Source organism: Carettochelys insculpta, chromosome 3 (assembly GCF_033958435.1).
Source record: "Carettochelys insculpta isolate YL-2023 chromosome 3, ASM3395843v1, whole genome shotgun sequence".
Taxonomy (NCBI): domain Eukaryota; kingdom Metazoa; phylum Chordata; order Testudines; family Carettochelyidae; genus Carettochelys; species Carettochelys insculpta.
Window position 1 is genome coordinate 210056892 of NC_134139.1, and position 20119 is coordinate 210077010.

A 20119-nucleotide genomic window follows, 5' to 3' on the forward strand; every position below is an offset into this window, starting at 1 on the left:
CAGCAGCCATTGCATCTCATGAAGCAGGTCTTTGCCCAGGAAAGCTTATGCTCCAAAATATCTGTTAGTCTGTAAGGTGCCACAGGACTTCTTGTTGTGTTTGAAGATACAGACTAACATGGCTAACCCTCTGGTACTTGTCACCATGCAAGGCACTGCATTTAGCTGTATGGAGTGGAAATCCATCAGCCTCACGAAAAATTTGCACAGATACAGGCAGACAGCATCTTCCTCTCCAAATGCAAACGGATGGACATCATACCAAAGTGACTGCCAACGCATCTGACAAAGTGGGTCTCTGGCCACGAAAGCTTGTGCTCCGATACATCTGTTAGTCTATAAGGTGTGTGGTAAGGCTAGCCTCGTTCCTGGGCTCCGGGCCTCTATTCAGTCCACTGGCCCCATGGCAAGGACGCCATTGCCCTTCTTGGGATTGGAGGAGTGGGATGGAGGTCTGGGGGGAACCTGGGCTCTTCCCCAACCCAGCAGGCCATAATTGCTGGGTTCTGGTCCAGGGACCCTGTGTGACTGCTATTGGTGGGGAAGGGCACCTGTAGGAAGGAAAGACAGACAATCCAGGGAGCTATAGACCGGTCAGCCTTACCTCAATCCCTGGGAAAATAATGGAGGGGAACCTCCAAGGAATCTATTTTGCATTTTGGAGCACTTGGAAGAGGGGAAAGTGATCAAAAGTAGCCAACATGGATTCACCAGGGGCAAGTCCTGCCCGACCAATCTGATTAGCTTCTGTGACGAGGTAACAGGCTCTGTGGACATGGGGAAGTCAGTGGATGTGATATACCTTGAATTCACAAAGCTTTTGATGCCGTCTCCCACAACATTCTAGTCCATAAGTTAAGGAAATATGGATTGGATCCTTGGACTATACGATGGATAGAAAGCTGGCTTGACGGTCTGGCCCAGTGGGTAGTGGTCAATGGCTCAATATCTGGATGGCGGTCTGTTTCAAGCGGAGTGCCGCAAGGCTCGGTTCTGGGGCCGGTGTTATTCAACATCTTTATTAATGACCTGGATGAGAGACTGGATTGCACCCTCAGCAAGTTTGCGGATGACACAAAACTAGGGGGAGGGGTAGATACGTTGGAGGATAGAGAGAGAATCCAGATTGTGACCTGGATAAATTGGAGGACTGGGCCAAAAGAAATCTGATGCAGTTCAACAAGGAGAAGTGTAGAGTCCTGCACCTGGGGTGGAAGAATCCCAAGCATTGTTATAAGCTGGGGACCGACTGGCTCAGCAGCAGTACGATGGAAAGGGACCTAGGGGTTCTGGTGGATGACAGGCTGGATATGAGTAAACAGTGTGCCCTTGTAGCCAAGAAGGCTAACGGCATAGTAGGGTGCATTAGGAGGAGCATTTTGAGTAGATCTAGAGAAGTGGTTGTTCCCCTCTATTTGGCACTGGTGAGGCCCCATCTGGAATATTGTGTCCAGTTTTGGGCCCCCCAGTATAAAAAGGATGTGGATTTGCTGGAGCAGGTTCAGCGGAGGGCAACAAAAATGGTTAAGAGTCTGGAGCACAAGACCTATGAGGAGAGGCTGAGGGATTTGGGCTCATTTAGTTTACAGAAGAGAAGACTTAGAGGTGATTTAATAGCAGCCTTCAACTTCCTGAAGGGGAGCTCTAAAGAGGAGTGTGAGAAAATGTTCTCAGTGGTGTCAGATGACAGAACAAGGAGCAATGGTCAGAAGTCGAAGAGGGAAAGGTGTAGGTGTAGATATTAGGAAAAACTACTTCACCAGGAGGGTGGTGAAGCACTGGAATGTGTTGCCTAGAGAGGTGGTGGATTCTCCATCCCTAGAGGTTTTTAAGTCCCGGCTTGACAAAGCCCTGGCTGGGATGACTTAGTTGGGTTGATCCTGCTTGAAGCAGGGGCTGGACTAGATGACCTCCTGAGGTCACTTCCAGCCCTGTGATTCTATGATTTTATGATGATTGTATGGACACCTCAGCTCTTCTCCCTGGGCCACTTCCCCAGACAATCCCTGCCATACCTGCTCCAGGTAGTGGGAGCAGCAGCACGGTCCCCCTTCTGGATCGGCTCCCCCCGTGCGATCAGTTCTTTCCGTCCTCACATCGAATCTCAGGGCTGCCTGGAAAGGGGCCCAAAGCACACAAGAACGGCCATTACTGGGTCAGACCAAAGGACCATCTAGCCCAGCATCCCATCTGCTGACAGTGGCCAGTGCCTGGTGCGCCAGAGGGGCTAGACCCATGAAAATAATCAAGTGTCTTGTCTCCTGCCATCCAGCTCCAGCCTCTGACGGTCAGAGGCCAGGGACACCATTCCTACCCCTGTCTAACAGCCTTTTATGGACCGAACCTCCATGAATTTCCCTGGGTCTTCTTTGAATTCTCCTATAGTCCTGGCCTTCCCAGCCTCCTGTGGCGAGGAGTTCCACAGGTTGACTGTGCGCTGTGTGGCGAAGAACTCCCTTTTGTCAGTTTTAAACCTGCTGCCCATTAATTTCATTTGCTGTCCTCTCGTGCCCCAGCCCCTCGCTGCCGAGAACTCCCCTCCCCTGGTGTCCTAGAAAAACTCCCCCTGCTTCTCTCCACTCGCCTCCTGCGCTCTCCTCAATCACCTCCCCCTCCCGCTGGGCAAAGGGGCTTTTAAAGGTGTCTGAAGTGGGACCACCGGCCCCCAGCTGACGCAGGGCGGCCCCCTGCCCAGCTGCTGCCCCTCCGTTTGTGTGCCAGTTCAACACTGCCCTGCTTTCCCTCTTCTACTCCCTCCCCCGGCCCCACCCTGTCAGAGGTGCCACAGGACTTCTCGCTGTTCCAGCAGCCCCCTCCCCAGCCAGAGCAGCAGGCTCCAGCCGTGCGGGGGGCACTGCGAGGGGAGGAAGCTCACTGGTAGCTGGGCCAGGGGAGGGGTGAGGCTGGAGGCCTGGGTGCTCTGGGGCTCGGGCATGGAGCTCAAGGGACGTGAGCGTAGCCTGCTGGAGCTGGGGCCCAGGCTGGGCCGGGGGACCAGCGCTGTGTGTCGCAGGGCTGGGGCCAGGCGCTGCCTGTGGGCCGAGAAGCAGGGCTGGCTGGGAGGCTGAAGGAGGCTCCGGCGGTGGGCCGGGGGGCTGGGGTTGGAGCGGCATCACGAGGCGGGGGAGGGGAGCCTGTGCACAGGTGGGGGCTGGACCTTTCCAGGCTTGACCCTGGGGCACACAGCTGAAGTGCGGGGTGGGAGTGCTGCTTTGCTGCCCTGTTGCTCCCCTCCCCTAACAGCCCTGGCAGCAGGCCCGGTGCCTGGCCCCGCACTGCCCCCCACTGCCGCAGTTTGGCTCCTGCACCGTAGGGTGGGCCTGGCAGTGTGGCAGCTGCGCTCCCCAGCCATCCCCTCTGCATCCCCTGCACTGCCAGCTGGGGGCTGCTCCAGCTGGTAGGAATGGGGCGGTGCCAGCCTTCCAGGGCATGGGAGCCCAGCCACAGCCCTCCTGCCACTGGGCAGGTCGCCTTCCCTCCGGCTCCGTACAGCTGCGTGGTGCGGGGGCTGCAGGGCCCCGGGGCTGTCCCGCTTTGTGCCCCTGCCCTGTGCCACAGCCGGCCTCCCGCTCAGCACTCAGGTCTCTGCGGCAGCTGCTGCCCGTCCAGGCTGGGCGGAGGCCAGTAACGCACCTTCCAAGGCCGTAAGCTTAGCCGGCTCCAGGCACAGATCAGAGGCCTCAGAGCAGCCGTCCGGGCATGTGTCCTGTCTGCCGACAGCGCCAATGGCGGGTGACCCCGGGGGAGCGAACAGAGGGGAGCCGTCAAGTGAGTCCTCCCTGGCGGCCCATTCCCAGTGCCTGGCAGCGGGCCGCATGACGGAGGATTCCTGGCCCAGCAGGGAAGGAAGGATGCCACGTCTGAGTCGGCCCCTGAGCCGTGCTGCCCCGAGCCTGGGCCTCCTGCCCTGGCCCCGCACGGCGCTCGGGCTCGGAAGCGTTTGATTGCTCTTGCCTCGCGCTCTGATAGCTGCAGCTGGCAGGGGGCTGCTCTGGCCCGGGCATCCCTCAGGCGCCACCCAGCTGCAGCTCACCGTGCGCCCCACCACACCCTGGTCTCTCAGGCCCGAGGGCTGCGCTTGAGTCACAGATCCCTCAGCCGTGTGTCCCTTTGTGGCCTCCCGTTCCTCTCCCTGCATTTCGTCCCACACGGGCTGCAGCAAGCCCGGCTTGCCATCCGATAGGTGCCGCCCCAGCCTGGGGCTTGGCTCCCGTAACCCCCGGTAAGAGACTCGTTGCATCGGGGCAGGCAAGCTCCCAGAGCGCTGGAGTCCTGGGCCTGGGAGCTTCCAGCAGCACGGGCCCCCCTATTCCACGGAGTGCCAGGCTCCCCCCGCCAGCTGTGGGCAGTGACCCTGCTGGCGGCGAGAGCTGGTCACGCAAGTGGTGTTACTCCGCAGGGCCCTGGGGAAGGCGCTTTGGTTTGTGGCTGGGGTCAGGGAGGGGCAGAGAGCAGCTCTGGCTGGGAGAGCATGGGGCAGGCTTGTGCCAGGCGTGGGGTGTAATGGCCCCCCCGGTTTTTAACATCCATGTGTGGAATACACTTTGTCTTACGTGCCCAGGCGTGTGCTGTGCACCACCCCAGGCAAACACGGGGGATGTTCTGCTGACTGTTTCCAGGGGGGGCTGCCCAAGCGCTCGGCTCCCGGGGGCATCGGTGGGGTGCGACCCCCCGCTCGATGCTGGTGCTCGTTCTGCTCCAGGTGGCAGTGGTCTCTGCCTGCCACCCCAGCAGGCAGCAGCTGAGAGCTCCTCTGGCCCCAGGTGCCATGTGCGCGCCCTGTCCTGCACTCCTGGTTGCAATATTGGCTTGTGGGGAGCTGTGCGCCATCGCCTCCTGCCCCCGGGCTGTGCCACGCTGCCGCCCCGGCGCGGAGCAGGAAGGGAGGAGGGGGCGGTCACGGCTCAGTTGCTTGGGGGGCCAGGCACCGGCCAGGCCTCTGCCCTCGTTTTGCATCGTGGCTGGGAGAGCTGCCCTCGCACCTGGCAGGTGAGGGTGCTCCTCGCTACGCGGGCACCGGCCCTGCAGCACTGCCCTTCCCAGGGTGTCCAGCCCCTGCAGTGCTTGGGGAAGGAGCCAGGCTGCCACGGGGACACCCCCCCATGTCTCCAGAGGCCTGGCGCCCCCTTTGGAGAGGGGAAAGCTGCCCCCCACCCTGGGGAACAGCTCCAACCCAGGCCTCCCGCTCTGGGGAGCAGACGGGGACAGGGCTCCTGACTGCTGCAGGCTGTGGTGACCTGCTGCCCTTCCCTGAAGCCACAATGCCGCCCCGGGGGGGGGCCCAGCCCTTTGGCTGAGCTGTGGCATCCCTCATTTCCTGCAGCCCTGGCCACTGCCATGGCGCCTGTCCAGGGAGCAGCTGCCTCCCCTCCCAGGGGAAGGACTTCCGCTGCCGGCCTGGCCCTGCACTCCACCCCCAGGAGGCTGGGGAGATTCCCAGCCAACATTGCTGGGCACGTGGCAGGGAGCTTCCCTGCCCCCAGCCAGTGCTGCGGCCCTGGGGGTGACGGGCTGGGTCTGGACCCCGCAGCTCCTGGCCAGGAGCCTGTCCCCGTGATGGGGCTGAACCTGGCGCGTCCGGTCGTGCGTTCTGTTCCACAACCTGCCTGTCTCTGCCCAGAGGGGAGACCCCATCCCCAGTGACCCCCCCAGTGTTCCACCATGGGCACCCCCAGCCCAAGCTCTGCAGCTTGCCCTGCCCGGCTGGATTCCTGTGTGCGCAGCTGGAGTGTGGGGGGTCGAGGCCCAGGGACAGCTGGGCCCCTCACGGCCTTCCCCAGCAGAGCCCCATGGTGGGAGAGTCCAGGATGAAGCCCCTGAGCCCAGCTGTGTGAGCAGGGCCCTGGGTGAGCCGAGTGGCCCCTGCCCTGCCCTCTGCCCACTTTGGGGGCTCCCTCCCTCCTCCCCAGCACACGGCAGGCGCTCTGACCCCCCCCCCCCCGCTCTCTCTGCAGGCTGAGAAGAAGGCCAAGGTCATTGCCGTCATGAACGTGGTGGAGGAGAGGCAGCGCTCAGAGCCCCAGAAGGAGGAGGAGGCCAGCCCGCCTGCCTCGCAGCAGCCCACTGACCCCGCCTCGCCCAACGTGGCCACCACGCCTGAGCCAGTGGTGGCCGACGCCGTGGACAAGAGCACATCCAAGTCAGCCGACGACGAGCCGGAGTACGAGGTGAGCTGGGCCACGGGCCGGGGCAGGCGGGGAGCCTTCGAGCCGGCACTCCCAGGGGCGCGTGTTGGGCACAGCCTCCGTTGGGAACCCAGCCGCGCCGGAGTAGCTCTGCCACGCTCTGGGAGCTGGGCCGCCCCAGCTCCCTGCCGCCGGCCTCGCTTCCCCCGTCCTGCACGCTTCCCCTCCCCCAGCCGTTCTCGCACACCTTCGCCGCCCCACGCGCCTCCCGTCTTGTCTGTCCTTGCACGCCGCCCCAGGTCTCCCCGCACGCCTCCCCTCCTGTCTGTCCTTGCACGCCTCCCCGGCTCTCCCCACGCGCCTCCCCTCCTGTCTGTCCGTGCATGCCTCCCCAGCTCTCCCCACGCGCCTCCCCTCCTGTCTGTCCGTGCACGCCTCCCCTCCTGTCTGTCCTTGCACGCCTCTCCAGCTCTCCCTGCACGCCTCCCCTCCTGTCTGTCCGTGCACGCCTCCCCTCCTGTCTGTCCTTGCACACCTCCCCAGGTCTCCCCGCACGCCTCCCCTCGTGTCTGTCCTTGCACGCCTCCCCAGCTCTCCCCACGCGCCTCCCCTCCTGTCTGTCCGTGCACGCCTCCCCAGCTCTCCCCGCACGCCTCCCCTCCTGTCTGTCCTTGCACGCCTCCCCAGGTCTCCCCGCACGCCTCCCCTCCTGTCTGTCCTTGCACGCCTCCCCGGCTCTCCCCACGCACCTCCCCTCCTGTCTGTCCGTGCATGCCTCCCCTCCTGTCTGTCCGTGCACGCCTCCCCTCCTGTCTGTCCTTGCACGCCTCTCCAGCTCTCCCCGCACACCTCCCCTCCTGTCTGTCCGTGCACGCCTCCCCTCCTGTCTGTCCTTGCACGCCTCCCCGGCTCTCCCCACGCGCCTCCCCTCCTGTCTGTCCGTGCACGCCTCCCCAGCTCTCCCCGCACGCCTCCCCTCCTGTCTGTCCTTGCACGCCTCCCCAGGTCTGCCCGCACGCCTCCCCTCCTGTCTGTCCTTGCACGCCTCCCCGGCTCTCCCCACGCGCCTCCCCTCCTGTCTGTCCGTGCACGCCTCCCCTCCTGTCTGTCCTTGCACGCCTCCCCGGCTCTCCCCACGCGCCTCCCCTCCTGTCTGTCCGTGCATGCCTCCCCTCCTGTCTGTCCGTGCACGCCTCCCCTCCTGTCTGTCCTTGCACGCCTCTCCAGCTCTCCCCGCACGCCTCCCCTCCTGTCTGTCCGTGCACGCCTCCCCTCCTGTCTGTCCTTGCACACCTCCCCAGGTCTCCCCGCACGCCTCCCCTCCTGTCTGTCCTTGCACGCCTCCCCAGCTCTCCCCACGCGCCTCCCCTCCTGTCTGTCCGTGCACGCCTCCCCTCCTGTCTGTCCTTGCACGCCTCTCCAGCTCTCCCCGCACGCCTCCCCTCCTGTCTGTCCTTGCACGCCTCCCCAGCTCTCCCCGCACGCCTCCCCTCCTGTCTGTCCTTGCACGCCTCTCCAGCTCTCCCCGCACGCCTCCCCTCCTGTCTGTCCTTGCACGCCTCCCCAGGTCTCCCCGCACGCCTCCCCTCCTGTCTGTCCTTGCACGCCTCTCCAGCTCTCCCCGCGCGCCTCCCCTCCTGTCTGTCTGTGCACGCCTCCCCTCCTGTCTGTCCGTGCACGCCTCCCCTCTTGTCTGTCCTTGCACGCCTCTCCAGCTCTCCCCGCACGCCTCCCCTCCTGTCTGTCCTTGCACGCCTCCCCGGCTCTCCCCACGCGCCTCCCCTCCTGTCTGTCCTTGCACGCCTCCCCGGCTCTCCCCACGCGCCTCCCCTCCTGTCTGTCCTTGCACGCCTCCCCGGCTCTCCCCACGCGCCTCCCCTCCTGTCTGTCCTTGCACGCCTCCCCAGCTCTCCTCACGCGCCTCCCCTCCTGTCTGTCCTTGCACGCCTCCCCAGCTCTCCCCACGCGCCTCCCCTCCTGTCTGTCCTTGCACGCCTCCCCTCCTGTCTGTCCTTGCACGCCTCCCCAGCTCTCCCCACGCGCCTCCCCTCCTGTCTGTCCGTGCACGCCTCCCCTCCTGTCTGTCCTTGCACGCCTCCCCAGCTCTCCCCACGCGCCTCCCCTCCTGTCTGTCCGTGCACGCCTCCCCTCCTGTCTGTCCTTGCACGCCTCTCCAGCTCTCCCCGCACGCCTCCCCTCCTGTCTGTCCTTGCACGCCTCCCCAGCTCTCCCCGCACGCCTCCCCTCCTGTCTGTCCTTGCACGCCTCTCCAGCTCTCCCCGCACGCCTCCCCTCCTGTCTGTCCTTGCACGCCTCTCCAGCTCTCCCCGCGCGCCTCCCCTCCTGTCTGTCTGTGCACGCCTCCCCTCCTGTCTGTCCGTGCACGCCTCCCCTCTTGTCTGTCCTTGCACGCCTCTCCAGCTCTCCCCGCACGCCTCCCCTCCTGTCTGTCCTTGCACGCCTCCCCGGCTCTCCCCACGCGCCTCCCCTCCTGTCTGTCCTTGCACGCCTCCCCGGCTCTCCCCACGCGCCTCCCCTCCTGTCTGTCCTTGCACGCCTCTACAGCTCTCCCCGCACGCCTCCCCTCCTGTCTGTCCGTGCACGCCTCTCCAGCTCTCCCCGCACGCCTCCCCTCCTGTCTGTCCTTGCACACCTCCCCAGGTCTCCCCGCACGCCTCCCCTCCTGTCTGTCCTTGCACGCCTCTCCAGCTCTCCCCGCACGCCTCCCCTCCTGTCTGTCCTTGCACGCCTCCCCAGCTCTCCCCACGCGCCTCCCCTCCTGTCTGTCCGTGCATGCCTCCCCAGCTCTCCCCACGCGCCTCCCCTCCTGTCTGTCCTTGCACGCCTCCCCAGCTCTCCCCACGCGCCTCCCCTCCTGTCTGTCCGTGCACGCCTCCCCAGCTCTCCCCACGCGCCTCCCCTCCTGTCTGTCCGTGCACGCCTCCCCTCCTGTCTGTCCTTGCACACCTCCCCAGGTCTCCCCGCACGCCTCCCCTCCTGTCTGTCCGTGCACGCCTCCCCAGCTCTCCCCACGCGCCTCCCCTCCTGTCTGTCCGTGCACGCCTCTCCTCCTGTCTGTCCTTGCACGCCTCCCCTCCTGTGTGTCCTTGCACACCTCCCCAGCTCTCCCCGCACGCCTCCCCTCCTGTCTGTCCTTGCACGCCTCCCCGGCTCTTCCCACGCGCCTCCCCTCCTGTCTGTCCGTGCACGCCTCCCCTCCTGTCTGTCCTTGCACGCCTCCCCAGCTCTCCCCGCACGCCTCCCCTCCTGTCTGTCCTTGCACGCCTCTCCAGCTCTCCCCGCACGCCTCCCCTCCTGTCTGTCCTTGCACGCCTCTCCAGCTCTCCCCGCGCGCCTCCCCTCCTGTCTGTCCGTGCACGCCTCCCCTCTTGTCTGTCCTTGCACGCCTCTCCAGCTCTCCCCGCACGCCTCCCCTCCTGTCTGTCCTTGCACGCCTCCCCAGCTCTCCCCACGCGCCTCCCCTCCTGTCTGTCCTTGCACGCCTCCCCGGCTCTCCCCACGCGCCTCCCCTCCTGTCTGTCCTTGCACGCCTCCCCGGCTCTCCCCACGCGCCTCCCCTCCTGTCTGTCCTTGCACGCCTCTCCAGCTCTCCCCGCACGCCTCCCCTCCTGTCTGTCCTTGCACGCCTCTCCAGCTCTCCCCGCACGCCTCCCCTCCTGTCTGTCGTTGCACGCCTCCCCAGCTCTCCCCACGCGCCTCCCCTCCTGTCTGTCCTTGCACGCCTCCCCAGCTCTCCCCACGCGCCTCCCCTCCTGTCTGTCCGTGCATGCCTCCCCAGCTCTCCCCACGCGCCTCCCCTCCTGTCTGTCGTTGCACGCCTCCCCAGCTCTCCCCACGCACCTCCCCTCCTGTCTGTCCTTGCACGCCTCCCCAGCTCTCCCCACGCGCCTCCCCTCCTGTCTGTCCGTGCACGCCTCCCCTCCTGTCTGTCCTTGCACACCTCCCCAGGTCTCCCCGCACGCCTCCCCTCCTGTCTGTCCGTGCACGCCTCCCCAGCTCTCCCCACGCGCCTCCCCTCCTGTCTGTCCGTGCACGCCTCTCCTCCTGTCTGTCCTTGCACGCCTCCCCTCCTGTGTGTCCTTGCACGCCTCCCCGGCTCTTCCCACGCGCCTCCCCTCCTGTCTGTCCGTGCACGCCTCCCCGGCTCTTCCCACGCGCCTCCCCTCCTGTCTGTCCGTGCACGCCTCCCCTCCTGTCTGTCCTTGCACGCCTCCCCTGCTCTCCCCACGCGCCTCCCCTCCTGTCTGTCCGTGCACGCCTCCCCTCCTGTCTGTCCTTCCACACCTCCCCAGCTCTCCCCGCATGCCTCCTGTGATGGAGTTGGGGGGGGGTGCATATGTGAGTCAGGCTGGATGTCCGAGGCAAGCAGCAGCTCCCAGTGGCTAAGGATGACCCTGGGGCTACAACTGGCAGATAACACCTCTGCCTGAACAAAGAGCAGGGAGGAGCTGAGCTGGGTTTTGAATCGGGGGCGGCAGTTAGAGGCGAGGAGAAGGGAGAGCTGGAAGGCAGCCAGCCGGAGGAGGGGGAAGCTACACCCCAGAGGGGCACCCCTCGGGGTCTTCCCCCCAGGACAGGTTGGAAGGACTGTCTCTGGCTGCTGTGCTGTCGCTTCTGTGAGAAACTGGGCATCTGTTGCCTAATAAACCTGCTGTTGTACCTGCTGAGTGAGAGTCACTCCTGCCAGCGGACGGGGTGCAGTGCAGGGGGACCCCTGAACCCCATCCCACCCAGGAAAGAGGGGCCAGCCACCCACCCCCCAGAGAGCCAAACAGAGCCCGGACAGAGCAGCCGGCCCGAGGGACACAACCAGACCCAGGCTGTTACCGCTGTGGGCGAAAGGGGCATAGAGCAGCCCAGTGCCCCAGGCTCCCAGACAGGTTGAGCAGGCCGGGGGGTCATGGAGTCAACTGGGTGGGGTCCCAGAAGTCAGAGGAGTGTGATGGGGTTCAGGGGTCCCCCTGCACTGCACCCCGTCCGCTGGCAGGAGAGACTCTCACTCAGCAGGTACAACAGCAGGTTTATTAGGCAACAGATGTCCAGTTTCTCACAGAAGCGACAGCACAGCAGCCAGAGACAGTCCTTCCAACCTGTCCTGGGGGGAAGACCCCGAGGGGTGCCCCTCTGGGGTGTAGCTTTCCCCCCTCCTCAGGCTGGCTGCCTTCCAGCTCCTCTTTCCCCAGCTTCCTAACTGCCGCCCCCGATTCAAAACCCAGCTCGGCTCCTCCCTGCTCTTTGTTCAGGGCAGAGGTGTTATCTGCCAGTTGTAGCCCCAGGGTCATCCTTAGCCACTGGGAGCTGCTGCTTGCCTCGGACATCCAGCCTGACTCACATATGCACCCCCCCCCCCACTCCATCACACCTCCCCTCCTGTCTGTCCTTGCACGCCTCCCCGGCTCTCCCCACGCGCCTCCCCTCCTGTCTGTCCTTGCACGCCTCCCCAGCTCTCCCCGCACGCCTCCCCTCCTGTCTGTCCGTGCACGCCTCCCCAGCTCTCCCCGCACGCCTCCCCTCCTGTCTGTCCGTGCACGCCTCCCCAGCTCTCCCCGCACGCCTCCCCTCCTGTCTATCTGTGCACGCCTCCCCGGCTCTCCCCACGCGCCTCCCCTCCTGTCTGTCCGTGCACGCCTCCCTGGCTCTCCCCACGCACCTCCCCTCCTGTCTGTCCTTGCATGCCTCCCCTGCTCTCCCCACGCGCCTCCCCTCCTGTCTGTCCGTGCACATCTCCCCAGCTCTCTCCACACGCCTCCTCTCCTGTCTGTCCTTGCCCACCTTCCCTGGCTCTCCTCACACACCTCCCCTGCCTCACGCTGCACACATCCCCATCTGTTCTTGTACACCTTCCGTCTCACCCTGCACACCTCCCCTTCCCCGTCCTTCCTTGCACACCTTCTCCTCTGCTTTGTGCAGGCCTCTCCCACACTGCACACCTCCTCCCTGTGCCCACACCCCACACCTATTCCCCTCCCTACCCTGGGCGCTTCCTCGGGCCCCTTTCTGCACCTCCCCTGCACACCTCCCTTCCCCCAGCCCACACCTCCCCCCCGTTCCCACTTCCCACGTCCAGCCCCTGCCCTGCCTGACACTGTCTCCTCCCTGGGCCGCCAGGATGGCCGAGGCTTTGGGATCGGCGAGCTGGTGTGGGGGAAGCTGCGTGGGTTCTCCTGGTGGCCCGGCCGCATCGTGTCCTGGTGGATGACCAGTCGGAGCCGAGCAGCCGAGGGGACCCGCTGGGTCATGTGGTTTGGAGACGGCAAGTTTTCTGTGGTAAGTGGCCGTGCCGGCACCCTCTGGGCTGCAGGCTGGCAGCGCTCGGGCCGGGGCTGGTGGAGGGCGTGTGCCCCTCATGGCCCCTTCTCTGCTCCTCTCAGGTCTGCGTGGAGAAACTCCTGCCGCTCAGCTCCTTCTCCAGCGCCTTCCACCAGGCCACGTATAACAAGCAGCCAATGTACCGCAAAGCCATCTACGAGGTCCTGCAGGTACGTGCACTCGGCCTGGAGAGGCTGCTGGGTGCCAGGCACAAGGGTTGGCCTGCCCCCGGGAGCAGGCCCAGCTGGAGGGCGCGTGACCCTGGGCGGGTTCCTCAGGCTCCCCAGCCGGGCGCCCAGGGGACGGGTCAGGGAGTTACGTATGGATGGTGAGGCTGCTCCGGTGCTGGCCCGTAGCTGTCCTTACCCGTATGCAGTTCCATAGGGCACCTGCCAATGTGGGGCACTGCTGGGTCCTCCCGCCCCCCCGCCCTCCTCTTCATGTGGCTCCGCTGCCTCCCGAGAGGATACGCTTCACTGAAAAACGGAGAGGCCTTCCGCAGTGTTAGCAGAGCACCGGCCCCGGGGCAGCAAAGCACCAAACAGGCGTTTGCCAGCCCCCGGTGGGCACCGTCCCTTCCCAAGTCTCGGCAGCTGCCTTTAAAACTGGCTGTAAAATACTGGCGTGCTGCCAAAGGTGATCAACTCACAGCTCCGAGCAGTCGCCCCCTCGGCGGCCCTGGGGCAGAGGGGCACCGGGGCACCGGGGCAGTGGTTGTGCGTCGGGGGCCCATAAGCCCTAAGGATGGCCCTGCGACGGGCCTGGCTGGCACAGGGGGAGGAAGGGGAGGGCCGCTTGCCTGGGCCCAGGCCGTGCAGCTGGGAAGTGCTATGGCTCCTGGAGTTAGACCAGTCTCGGCCGGGCTCCGAGGGCGCGGTGGGGCCCTGGCCTGCTCACAGCAGTGTCGATGGCTCTGCCCAGGCCGTGTCAGGGCGACTCTGCAGCTCCCAGAGCCAGCAGCAGTGTCCCAGCTGCACACAGAACCGAGCTGCACCCGGACGCAGGGGCAGGGGCAGGCCTGTGGTCTGGGGGCGACTGGCCTGACTGCGGCTCACCGTGCAGGTGGCCAGCGGCAGAGCGGGGAAGATCTTCCCAGCATGCCCCGAGAACGACGAGACCGACACGTCCAAAGCGGTGGAGATCCAGAACAAGCAGATGATCGAGTGGGCCCTGGGGGGGTTCCAGCCATCTGGGCCCAAAGGCCTGGAGCCGCCTGAAGGTAACGGGCTTGTGGGCTGGGTGGCGCAGCCCCAGGCGGGGGAGCCAGGCCGTGGAGTGGGCCCTAGGCCGGGGATGGGCCCCTATTTATCCATGGCACCCGAGTGTGCCGCCGAGACGCTGCACCTCCCGCCCCCCCATGGAGGCTGACGACCTGCAGCCGTCCTGTCCCTGGCTTGGTTAGCAGCTGCGGCTCTGTCCTGGCCACGTCTGGCCGTGGTGTCCTCAGCAGCCTGCCAGGCCGGACCCGGCGCAGCGCAGAGGGACTGTCTCAGCAGCGCAGGGTGGAGGGCTGGTTTGCCCCCGGGAGCAGGTCTGGCCCCTGCAGGGCCAGTGCAGACCTCCTTCCCCACGACCCCCCTCCCTCCTCTCACCCCGTGTGGGGCCGCTGCTGCTGTGGCAGGAGCCTGCTTGTGCCTCAAGGAGCACCCGCCCGCAGCCGGCGCCCCAGGGAGACAGCGGGGAGCAGGGCTCGGGGAGCAGTGGCTGCAAAAGCTACTGGGGGTGTCAGTGCAGAAGTCCAGCTAGCTGCCCACCTGGGCACACTCCCCATGCCCGCTGCCAGCAGCCAGCCCCTGTCCCTCCCCTGCGCCCGCCTTGACCACGGCCTGTCCCCTTGTGCAGAGGAGCGGAATCCCTACAAAGAAGTTTACCCGGAGGTGTGGGTGGAGCCGGAAGCAGCTGCGTACGCCCCGCCTCCGCCAGCCAAAAAACCAAGGAAAAGCACAACCGAGAAGCCCAAGGTCAAGGAGATCATAGACGAGCGCACCCGAGGTAGCTGCCTGCCCACTGATGGAGGGGGTGGCTGGCTGGCCCCGGGCAGGGCCGCTCACTTGCACTGGCAGAGCTGCGCCGGCACCCAGCTCCCCAGCAGCTGCTGGTGTCACACCCTTGCTCTAGCATGAGAGGACGAGCCCGCCTCCTTGATTGGCTCCATCCCTCCCCACCCATGTCCAGCCCAGGAATCAGGGCTGCCTCGTGCTTCCCTTTTCCTCCTGCTGCGGCCGGCCTGAGCCGAGTCCCCTGGATCAGGCTGCTGGGGGCCCAGGTGTCTCGAGCAGTTGAACCACCCTGTCCTTTATGGGCCTTGGAATCGGCTCACGAGCCTCGGGCCCAGGGCAGCTCCAGCTTCTCCTGGACAGGGGCTGCCTCTGGCTCTGAGTTACAGCCCACTGGGAGCTCCTCTGCTCACCCCATCTCCCTGGCCAGGGAAGGGACGGAGCCAGGAGCAGGAGGGAGTGAGGAGAGAAAAGGTGGGGCTGCTCCCTCACCACAGAGTGACGGCCCCCACGTATCTCCCCTGTTGCCGTGCCCCCCGGGGAGAGGAGAACGAGCCCAGTCACTGCGTCTCTGTGCTGGCACACTGCCCTGCCACACTGGGTCTGTGCTGAGTGCAGGCGCCTGGCACCCATGGCCCTGGACGCTAACCCCTTGCTGCCTGGGCCTGGCCAGTGCAGGCCAGTCCCACCCAGCGTCCCAGCTCCGAGCCCTTCTCACCCTTCCGTCCCTCCTGCTAAGGTCCTGGCTCCTCTCCCTGGGACCCCCACCCATCTCCACGAGCCCCCCAGCAGTCTGGGCTAAGCTGGCCTGGCCTGGATCCAGCTTCTGCTCCTGTTGGGCAGCAGAGTCACTTCCTCATCTCTGGGGACACTTCCAGGGGGCAATAGGAGAGGGGGCTGGAATTCCCACCCTGCCTCATTCCAAGGCTGCTGAGGCCTGGCTGGGGAAAGACCCTTCTCTCCGGCCCTGCAGGGACACTCGCTCTTTCCTTAATGAGCTCCCGGGCCAGCTCGAAGCGCCCTGCGCGGGGGTGTGACTCAGCTGCCCTCTGGGCCCCACCTGGGACCTGCCTGACTTGTTCTTTCACTTCCCCAGAGCGGCTGGTTTATGAGGTTCGCCAGAAGTGCAGGAACATCGAAGGTGAGTGGATGTGAGCTGGGAGGTGCCCAGCGCCACCGCCGCTCCCCAGACACCCGTAGAGAGGGGACGTCAGTCAGCTTCCCCCTCCCGCGCCCCCCTCGCTGTCCTGACGCTCGGGGCTGGGCGGCGACGGGGCAGGAGGGAGCCAGTTGGCAGAGACGTGGGGATTGCGCCTGCCCAGCTGGCTGGGCTGTCCCAGGGACACAGCGGGCAGCGGGGGCTGCATGGCGTGTGCTCCTACGCAGCCGGGATCCTCAGGCAGCGGTGCTGACAGCTGTCACAGGGCTCTGCTTAGAGACGGGAGACTGGACCAGAAGGCGGTTGGCTCCACGCTCCCCAGTGTCTTCATCGCTGCTCTGAAGGGAATCTAGGTGCTTGTAGGCGACCCAGCCGTTGGCAGTGTGTTGCGTAGTGCGGGGGGCCGGCAGTGCGGTGCCAGCAGGAGTGCTCGGTAAGCCAGGCCCACTCCAACGGGTCGCTGCGGAGGAGCCAGCGCTGCAGGCCAAGCGCTCAGAGCGGGGCGTGACGGGAAACGACAGAGGTTGCGGCGCGCAAGCCGCTGCGCAGGAATGGCCAGCAGGACGCGTTAGCAAAACCCAGCGCAAGCCTGGCTGTGTTAGCCCGGGAGGGGCTCGGGGCAGCTCTGAGTGTCTCCCAGCTGTGGCCCGTTCTGTGGGTCCCATTCACAAGGACACTGGAAAGAGCCGCCCGCGGCCGTTTGAGGGCCAGAGAAAGCGCCCTGCAGCGACCGCCTGAGAGCTGGCCGTTCAGCCTCGGAAAGAGGCTAGGTTACCATGTCTGAGTGCCTTCCCAGGGAGACACCCAGGTGCCGGAGGGCCTATCCTCTAGCCGACAGGCTGGGAGCTGAAGCCAGACTATTCAAACAAGAACTAAAGTGCAGATCGGTAACAGTGCAGGTGATTAAGTGGGCGTGGGGAGGGGAGCGGGGGGCTCCCCTGGGCAGTTTGGGGGTTCTCCACTGCTTGGCATCTCTGAATGCAGGCGGGCTGCCTGGCTGGCAGAGGAGTCAGCTACAGCCACATTCCTGGGGTGATAGGCTGGAATACAATGGCCTGGGATACACACGCCTCAGCTGGGATACTCTTGTGGTCCCGTCTGGCCTGGCGCTCTGGGGCTGTCTAGTTGCTCTGGAAGGCGGGTAAGAGACTGGCTCGTGGCTCTGCACAAGGCCAATAGCTCATTCATCTCGCCAAGGCAGAGCGAGCCCCAGTGAAAGGAGGCGAATCCCAGGCGAGGAGTGAGGAGCAGGGCTTTAATGGAGGCGGGAAGCCACCTACCCCCTGAGGTAGAGGCACCGTCATTTGACCACGTTTGAACGCTCGGGTTTGGGCTCCATTGAAGGGATGCTTGTGGGCAGGAGGCAGGAACTGATGTCTGGGGTCTGCCCAGTTGTGAGGCAGAACATCAGACCAGGTGACCGGAAGCCGTAGCGCAGGCGTGTGCAACCCGCGGCCCGCATGCGGCCCTGGACAGCAGGTAATGCGGCCCCCCAAGATCGTAAACCTTTCACATTAGTGTGTGATTGATATACATTCGCTATATTAGATATTTTCTATGCGCCCCAAGACAATCCCTCTTCACTCAGTGCGGCCCAGGCAAGCCAGAAGGTTGGACACCCTGCCGTAGAGCGTGTGCCTTTAGGCTCCATGCGGCTGGGCTGTGGTGTGCTGGGCTCAGGCCGACTCTCTGGAAGCTCCTGGGGACGAGGTCTGGGAGATTGGGCTGCTCCAGGCCAGGGCAGCCGGAGCGCAGGGAGGGAGGGCTGAGGGGCCCGCACGGTAACGCGCTTGCCTGTTGTGCTCTTCCCCCCCCCAGATATCTGCATTTCTTGTGGAAGCCTCAACGTCACTCTGGAACACCCTCTCTTTGTCGGAGGAATGTGCCAAAACTGCAAGGTACGGGGTGGGAGGGAGACTTCCTGCCTCTGCGTAGGCTGCCCTGGCCGTCTTCCCTGGCACTCCAGGCCCCAGACGAGCAAAGCCCTGTGTGCACTTTGAGCGTCCAGCTCTGCACTGCAGAGGAGTGACACCCTCCTGGGGGGCCTCCCGGGGTCACACAAGGCCAGTCTCTCTTCATGTGGGCCCCATCTCCGAGGGACCGTCCCTGCTGCATTCCGCCCGGGGTGACGCACGAGCCACGCGCCCGGAGCCGGAGAACCTGAAAGCAGAGGTGTCCAGAGGTCCTGCTCATGTGCGCTTGCTTCCCCTCGGTGTTTTGGCCGCGGCGGTAAAGGGTGGGGCAGATGGCGCATGACTTCCGCCCCTTCCCGCTGCTGCGTGTCCCAGGTGCTGGTGTCCGCTCCTCTCCAACGCGGTGGAGAACCTGTTCTGAGTCGTGGATCCTTTTCTTCTCATTGCCGAGTTGAGCACAGTGGTGTTCTCGGGAGTGGTTTCACTCGATCCGCAGCCTTTTGGGTTGTCTCTTTTCCAATCCCACCTGCATGCCCATCCCAGCACCCACCCGCAGGTGCAGGATTATGCCAAAGGCACCAGGGTTCAAGGTCTACACCGCCTGCCCGTGTTTATTCCCTCTCAGTCAGTGCAGTGCTCATCCCAGGGCAGCATCTGCCGGTCCCACCCCAGAGGGCCAGGCTTTCCACCTCAAGAAGAACATCTGAATCGCAGCCAGGCTAGGGAACTGCCCATACGTCGGCCTGATCTCACCTCCGGCTGCCAAGGTCAGGCCCAGCTCCAACAGTGCTGCCGCTCTGGACCCCGAGCTGGGGCCTATTCGGGGGGCGAGGAAGCAGGCACATAAGCATGGCAGAAAGTCCATCTCCAAGCCGAGGACAAGGCACCGTGCCCAGGTACCCGCGCCGAAGCAGCAGCCCGTTCCACGGTGCACCAGCGTTCCGAAGGAAACTGATCACGCCACCTGGCGGCTCTGCCGCCACCAAGCACCCTGTCTTGTGCACCCTCGTGTCAGCCGCCCTTAGTACAAGAGGCCTGGTGATCCCAGGGTCGTCCTCCGCGCCTGCTCCGGTTCCGGCTGTGGGACAGGCACTGTTAGACCAGGGAGATCAAAAGGAGCCTGTTCATCACTGCCTGTTCGTCGTAGGAGAACCCAGATCTCCACACTTCCCTCCATCGCCTGTCCAGGACTCCTGCGGTCACATCGTGCTGCAACTCGCCCGCCTATGATTCCCACACTCCCACCACCCCCGCGATACCACCCCTGGGGTCAGGAGCTGGTGTCCAGTGGAGGACAAGGGCTGCCCGTTCCCTGCCACCAGATGGGTACCGGTGGGGACTGACGGTGCCGTGGCGGTGCCCTCCTCCATCCACAGAGAAGTCGTTGGTGCTGCTCACCGCTGACTCTGCCCTGCCGGGGGTGCTGGTCAGCCCTCGGAGCCTGCCTCTGGCAGGGGAGACTCCCCCATCCCCTCCCTCGGCGATCGCGAGCACCACTCCGGAGCAGGTGTGGGATGGAACCGCTCAGTCCCGTTCCATCTGGAGCAAGAGGGTATCCAGTCATCCTCTCCAGAAGCTGCCGTGGCTCAGCCTCCCCTGGCCTCCAGATGGCTCCCAGCAGGTCCCAGAGCTCCTAGGAAGGGTGGCAAACGGCTTCTTGCTCCAGGGAGGAGGCACCAGCCAGGCCGCCGAGTTCCTGAACTAAAATCCCCGTCAGCTGTGTGGTTGAGCAGCCCTGCAGCTGCCTGTTTATTGCCATGCAGGTCAGGGGCCTGCTGCAGCTGGGAGAGGGCTGCCCCACCCTCCCGTGGCCCCAGAGGAGACCCCTTTCCAATCAGCCAGGGCTGCAGTCCTGCCTCAGCCTGGCTGCTGCCACTGCAGCCTGGCTCCAGTCTTGCCATTGGGGGGCAGCCCTGGCTCCCATCCAGCTGCAGCCCCAGCCCCAGCCCCAGCCCCAGTCTGGTCCTGGCTCCCGTCCAGCGGAAGACAATGAGCAAGAGCTACACAACTCCATAGCAAGCGACAGCATCAGCCAATGCGGGAAGGCAGCTGGAGACCTCTTTATCTCCACGGCAGCAGTGTACTGCGCGGTGGGAGGCGTTGGTATCCACTCTCAGGCTGATGGCTTCTCCACTGGTCAGACCCTTCACTCCTCCCACGAGCCCTCCATAAGCCCGGGTGGGAGAGGGCCTCGTTCAGGCCAGGCCGGTTCAGCTTTCCCAACCTCCTCCACCTCAGCCCATCCGTCACTTCTCCTACCCGACTTCCCAGAGCTGCTCCCACAACACAACCCATGGACCAAATAGCCTGATCCACAGACACGTCGTGTCAGAGCATGGCATGCGGATGGGCGAGAACAGGGGCGACTATCAGCTCTGCAAGACGCTCTCCTTAGCATCGGGAAGGCGCCCGCAAGGTGTTCCTGTTGGGCCAGGGGACTCGCTCGTCCTCCCCAGCCCAGCTGCAAGAGCTCTGCCTGGGTGAACATTTCTCTTCCTTTGGCTTCCTCCTGCCCTCAGTTCTCTCACAGCCTGTGTCGCGGACATCGGCGCCCTCCACGCCTCTGAGGAAAGACACTCCTCTGTATTTGCACAT

At 64.8% G+C, this 20119-nt stretch overlaps 1 protein-coding gene across 4 annotated transcripts in view; it reads left to right on the forward strand.

Annotated features, from left to right (window-relative positions):
* DNMT3A (DNA methyltransferase 3 alpha) overlaps positions 1-20119 on the forward strand; it is a 234181-nt gene that overhangs the window by 185498 nt on the left and 28564 nt on the right. For all 4 annotated transcript variants that reach the window (XM_074991537.1, XM_074991538.1, XM_074991539.1 and 1 more), the window contains 7 exons: positions 5955-6167; positions 12255-12413; positions 12518-12625; positions 13518-13674; positions 14298-14447; positions 15549-15593; positions 17430-17509. In XM_074991537.1, coding sequence (XP_074847638.1) covers positions 5955-6167; positions 12255-12413; positions 12518-12625; positions 13518-13674; positions 14298-14447; positions 15549-15593; positions 17430-17509 — 912 coding nt within the window. The remainder of the gene's footprint in view (positions 1-5954; positions 6168-12254; positions 12414-12517; positions 12626-13517; positions 13675-14297; positions 14448-15548; positions 15594-17429; positions 17510-20119) is intronic.